General features: G+C 43.2%; 1 protein-coding gene across 2 annotated transcripts; it reads left to right on the top strand.

Annotated features, from left to right (window-relative positions):
- Positions 1 to 2,145: 2,145 nt before the first annotated feature.
- Positions 2,146 to 5,744, top strand: LOC106570162 (uncharacterized). Of its 2 annotated transcripts, XM_014142194.3 has the most exons (14): positions 2,146 to 2,476; positions 2,687 to 2,793; positions 2,877 to 2,948; positions 3,038 to 3,121; positions 3,247 to 3,393; positions 3,483 to 3,563; positions 3,687 to 3,836; positions 3,962 to 4,011; positions 4,132 to 4,201; positions 4,303 to 4,389; positions 4,488 to 4,586; positions 4,708 to 4,788; positions 4,879 to 4,982; positions 5,657 to 5,744. In XM_014142194.3, exons 4-14 carry the CDS (start codon positions 3,104 to 3,106, stop codon positions 5,691 to 5,693), a joined length of 924 nt encoding a protein of 307 aa, XP_013997669.3. In that variant the 5' UTR covers positions 2,146 to 2,476; positions 2,687 to 2,793; positions 2,877 to 2,948; positions 3,038 to 3,103; the 3' UTR covers positions 5,694 to 5,744. The 2 variants fall into 2 exon arrangements, with proteins under 2 accessions (XP_013997669.3, XP_013997671.3); XM_014142196.3 differs by lacking the exon at positions 4,303 to 4,389 and having other exon boundaries at positions 5,657 to 5,742.
- Positions 5,745 to 6,244: the final 500 nt, after the last annotated feature.

Here is a 6,244-nt window from a genome sequence, read left to right on the forward strand (position 1 = left end):
AAAATTCACCCAACTTATTGTGGGAAGCTTGTGGAAGGCTACCCGAAATGTTTGACCCAAGTTAAATATTTTAAAGACAACGCTACCAAATACTAATTGAGTGTATGTAAACTTCTGACCCACTGGGAATGGGATGAAAGAAATAAAAGCTGAAATAAATCATTCTCTACTATTATTCTGACATTTCACATTCTTAAAATAAAGTGGTGGTCCTAACTGACCTAAGACAGGGAATTTTTACTAGGATTAGCTGTCAGGAATTGTGAAAAACTGAGTTTAAATGTATTTCACTAAGGTGTATGTAAACTTCCGACTTCAACTGTATATATATATATATATATATATATAATAGCATTACATGGGCTTGCTCCTACCTATCTCTCCGATTTGGTCCTGCCGTACATATCTACATGTACGCTACGGTTACAAGACGCAGGCCTCCTTATTGTCCCCAGAATTTCTAAGCAAACAGCTGAAGGCAGAGCTTTCTCCTAAAGAGCTCAATATTTATGGAATGATCTGCCTATCCATGTGAGAGAGGCAGACTCAGTCTCGACCTTTAAGTCCGTGAACTTGGGCGCTGGCATCAATATTTTCAACTAGCTCGGCTCGGTATTATAGCACCACCAAATTCCATTTATTAAAAGGCTGATTCAATTCCTATCGGGAGGGGTGGCCGGGAAACAGCCGATGAATCTTCCAAAGTCTGCAAAAAGCTCCAGTACTGTTTTGTAAAGTAAAAATCAGGATACACCGTATTTGTTTGAGCTCCTCTGAAAAAACCTGTTACAGTCTAGCCTTGCATAGTATGCGACTGTCGTTGCGTAGTCTGCCACTGTCGTTGAGGAAGAATATGAACACCATGATCATGGTCAAGTAGAGGATGGTAGTGGTGGTGATCTGTAGCTTGGAGAAGAAGTAGTGCACACCGAAGACTCACAAGACATCTCACCCATTGAGCATGATTGGGATGGTCGGAATTGATGTGCACGACAGTGGGTTCGAGTTCCCACCAATATCCAACAACTTCGCAAAACCATCGAAGAGGAGCAGGACAACATTCCACAGGCCTCAATCAACAACGTGATCAACTCTATGCTAAGGAGATGTGTCCCTCTGTATGAGGCAAATGGTGGTCACACCAGATACTGACTGGTTTAATGATCTACACCCCTATCTTTATTTAAAAAGGTATCTGTGATCAACAGATGCATATCTGTATTCCCAGTCATGTGAAATCCATAGATTAGGGCATAAAGAATGTATTTTAATTAACCAATTTCCTTATATGAACTATAACTCAGTAAATTCGTTGGAATTGTTGCATGTTGCGTTTATGTTTTTGTTCAGTGTAGATACATACTATTTATCCGTAAATTGCCAGATTATTGCTATCAACCCTGTTTGTATATTTTGGAACAATGGTAGTGAAGTTTATTAAAATGATGTAGAATAGATGAGCCACCACAGATGTCACAGGCATCCACATGTCTTGACCACAATGTTGCTATGATTCTTTAGAATCATATTGTTATTTATAATTTTTTTTATATATATATATTTTTAGCATCACGTTGTTGTTGTAGTAGAAGAGTACAGAGATGGGACTGAGCTTGGTGGGTGCGCAGCACGCTTTGGGAACCTCATCTGGCTTCAAAAGGTGAACCTGCCATGGAAAAAGGTCAATCAGACTTATTCATACATACACTTTGATATAATCAATGATAATATCCTGTTTATAAAAGAGATATGGATTATTATTATGCAGATGCTTCAGTGCTCTCCTACCTCAGTGGGCTGTGGCTTCGCCCCCCTTGTCTGAATGTGGTCAATATGTTTTAACCCAGGTTGTCTGTGCTCCACAAGACTTTATAGCCCACTGAGCCAAAGCCTAGACTTTCAGAAGTTCAACAACAACTTCCATGAAACAAACTAAATCATTTCAATGGGCCATTGACCTAGCTAGTGACTTAAAAAACATTTGGTCTTTTATTTTACATTATACACACAACATAGGAAAGCCTCTCTAGACAAGATAGCGTCAATACAATTAGAATGATGACCAGGAACTGTATAGGATTCTAACGGTAACCATAGAGTTCCAAACCCATTTCTATGGCAACACAGCTGTCAATTTTGTAAACAACACTTTTCAAATATATGTGTTGCCATGAGACATCTAACCGTTAGAACATATCGGCGTTCTATTGAACGTTTTCTGTTCGAAAACAAGGAACAACTTGAATTTGCTGTTCAACAACAACAACCTTGACTGATTTTTGAGACCTGAGATTGAAACATCGACTGGAAAATGCCCGGGTGCTTTTCAACAATGACGGAGAGAGTGCGAGGACGTCGCGGCCTACTGCGTCGACAGGTTGTTCAAATTCATTTGTGGCTTGTTTTTCTTGTCTTTTTCCGTTTTGCAGGGTTCGCGATCGTCTGGAGGTGGACAGCGACAGCGACTTCGAAGATGGTATGTGGAGTTTTAAACGTGTTATTTACCACATTCAATATTGACAATGTGATTTGTGAAATGTTGTGTATTTCTGAAATCCAGATTTGCAAACTAACGTTAACTTTAGTAATTGTTGCTAAACGATGCACTTTTGCTAGTAGTATTAGCTAGCGTGCTACATTTTACGTCCTAACAATTGTTTGTTTGTTTTCCTTTTCCTAATTTTAGAATCAACTGTACTGGATAAGGTCCAATTGGATGTGCCACTGCTGCCAGTTATCCTTCATGTCCAGGATGCTGCTATCATCCTTGAGGATGTGCCGACTTTCCTTGAGGTACACTTTTCAGAAAGTTTTTGGTTTTATGTTTGAAAAGTATCCCTCATCTTCATTCTGAAAATCTTTGTTGTCTGCTTTAGGAGGCCACTGGTAATTGGCAGCTGATACTGATTAGGTTCAGCCCCCTGTACTGTGGGCCTGTTGTGATCAGGGTAAGAGAACCACACACAGTCACATCACCGTTACAATGTTTGCTGTTTCTAACCTGAATGTATTGTAATGTCACCCCCCTCTTGTGCAGAACAATGCCGGTCCGGTGGCTAAAGCCTGGAGGACTTTCCAGTTCATCAGCCCCATTATCACCTACATGCGTGGGGGATCCCAGGTATGTGTCTTTGTAACTATCTAGTCCTAATCTACATTGTCAGAGTCATGTGATCTTGATGGAAATATGTTACAGTGATAGCTGATGTTGTTTTGTTGATGTTGTTTTGTTGTTTCTCTCCACAGCAGGTGGTGGTGAGGATGCACCATGTGAGTAGGGTTCGAGGCCTGGAGACTCAACTGGTGTGGGCCATCTCCAAGGAGACAGCCAGGCTTAGTCCAGAGGGCATCCCCTACTGTGCCACCAAGGTGCAGTCCGTCACTTGGATCCAGGTAAGATGTAAATACTACTGAAATAGTATTAGATTAGGCTTTTCTTCACTTATTCCCTTTGGCCTTAACATGTCGTCACTCTCTGTCAGTATGTGGCTGGCAGGGTGACCCAGTATGCATCTCACCTCGGCCAGGAGACGTCTGTGGACGTGACGCTTGGCTGCTACCAGGTAAATAAACATTTTCCTATGTATATAGAATACAAATTACTGGGCATTTTTGCATTAGATATGCTCTGTTTTCTAATAACGTGAGTGTGGTAAACAGGTGTGTTGTGTGTGTTTTTGGAGCAGCAGACTGATGTCTCGGTGGTGTACGCTACTCTCCACATGGGGCTGGATGGGCTGCTCTCCTCCTCGGCGTGGTCGGAGGCTGCCTCCGTCTCTACGCCCACCAATCAGCAGTTCACTGAGCCAGAGCCTGAGGGCCACAACTGCTATGAGGTCAGATGTTAGACACACAGCTACACATTCTATTGACTAGTAGCATTAAGATCCTTCCATTGACCCATTGTTTGTCATGTCATTGCATTGGTCACTGATGTTGAATGTTTGTTCTGTTGTTGTAGGGCTGGGAGGAGGACCTGCTGCCTGAGGAGAGGGAGGTTCCTCTGCTAAAGTGAGTTCCTGTAAATGTCTGTGTAGTCTGGGCTTGTCAGATGCTGAAGGATAGTGGTCACCATGCTGTTATCCCCATTGACTCTAATGGTTGACATGCTCCATTCCCTCCCTCCCACAGCCTCTACCTTACCACCAAGAGAGTGGAGGACATCGCCCTGAGGCTCGTCTCCCTGCGCCAGGCCTTCACTGTGAGTGGACCCACTTTTATTTTTTCTCTCTGTATCTTCTTGTTCTGTCTGTCTCCTAGAGGAAGATGGGTGTCTCACCCTAACTCTTCCCTCTTCTCTAGACCCTGCTTGGTTCCACCCTGAGCAGGAACCATCTGTTTGTGGCAGGAAAGGTCCTAATGGGCGCACTGGTTCAGGCCCACCACATGGTAGCTCACTAACTCATTATTCATTCAAGGGAAAGAGAGCGTCCTCAGTGGGAAATGTCTTCTGTTCACTAACATCAATGCTCTTTGCTTTGTGATAGGACGAGGCCGAATTCATCCGTGCCTATAACGACTTTGTGGACTACCTGAGTGACCCCTCCAAGCAGATTGACATTGAGAGGGAGCTGGCTGAGGCAAAGGTGAGTTCATTAACTCTTTCATGTCTCACTTTGTTCTTCCACATGCATGTCTTTATACATCACAGTATCTGATCTATTTGAAATCATTCCTTTTTTCTCCAAATGTGTTTTCTTGTCCTAGATCCATCATGTTAACCTGATAGATGTCCTCTTTGAACTGGTGATGTTTGGGATGATGACAGCTCAGAAGTCCATGATGGTGGTAAGTAGCATCTCACTGGTACATGTTTCCATGTCTCTCTCTTGGCAATTTCACTTCAATTTCTCTTCTCTCCTCCTTTGTTTCCTTTAGCACCCTGATGGGTTCATGGAGCGTCTGTACGCTCTCCTGTACTCCTTCCTGCCCGCTGCTGCCAGCATTGAGCCAAAGGCGAGAGATACCTGCTGCTGCTCAATGTAAGAGTCAAGAGTTTACATCCTTATTCCTAGTTTCCTTTTTCCTGATTAACATGGTTTCAATGACGTTTTACAGGGAGTAACTCTCATTGTCTCCTTCCTCTTGGTAAGCTAGTAACTCAGAGCCATTATCTATGTGTTGTGTGGTGTTCTCTTCAGGGCGGGCTGATGGCTCTGCTAGATGACATGTTTGGGCAGCAGCTGGCCTGGTACTTTAACCCAGAGTCTCTGGTCACTGAGCTCTCCAGCCTCCTGGAGTACCACCTGGAGAACCTCATGGCCAGCATGTAGTCCTACTGCAGAGATCTGAAAGGCCCCCCCCCCCCCCTCTCTCTCTCTCTCTCTCGCTCTCGCTCGTGTCTGTCTGTCTGTCTGTCTGTCTGTCTGTCTGTCTGTCTGTCCGTCTCTCTCTCCGTCTCTCTCTCTCTCTCTCTCTCTGTCTGTCCATCTCTCCCTCTCTCTCTCTCTCTCTCTCTCTGTCTGTCCATCTCTCTCTCTCTCTCTCTCTCTCGGTCCATCTCTCTCTCTCTCTGTCCACCCCCCCTCTCTCTCTCTCTCTCTCTCTCTCTCTCTCTCTCTCTCTCTCAGGATTTGAGGACATGAAGTGCTTCGCTGAGACGTGATTAGTTAACACCCATTAAATTAATGTATTCTCTTGTTTTCTCTCCCCACAGGATTCTTATGACACTTTGCCACCTAACAGGGATCTAGACACTAATGCACTACATTACTTTGCACTGAATTTTACATTTTGAAATAAAATAACTAGTAGTTCAAAGCATTTGTCTCTGTCTTTTCATTTACTTGATCATTTCATCACTATTACCTCTTCCTGGAGTTATGAGGCTAATATTACATGAACAATTATGCTTTATTCTTTGCATATGGAAATAAACAACAACGTTTAGTTGATTTACAGATACTACAGGCCCACACTTTATGGCATTGTATTGTGATGTGTGATACTGTACTGACTCTACAAGCTGTCGAAAGTGTTCTACAGAGATGCTGGCCCATGTTGACTCTAATGCTTCCCACAGTTGTGTCAAATTAGTTCAATATCATTTTGGTGGTGGACCATTCTTGATACACCTACTACCATACCCTGTTCAAAGGCACTTAAATACCCCGTTCAAAGGCACTTAAATCGTTTAGTCTTGCCCATTCACCCTCTGAATGGCACACATACACAATCCATGTCTCAATGCTTAAACATCATTCTTTAACCTGTCTCCTCCCCTTCATCTACACTAATTGAAGTG

Source organism: Salmo salar, chromosome 14, assembly GCF_965601325.2.
Source record: "Salmo salar chromosome 14, fSalSal1, whole genome shotgun sequence".
Classification (NCBI taxonomy): Eukaryota; Metazoa; Chordata; class Actinopteri; order Salmoniformes; family Salmonidae; genus Salmo; species Salmo salar.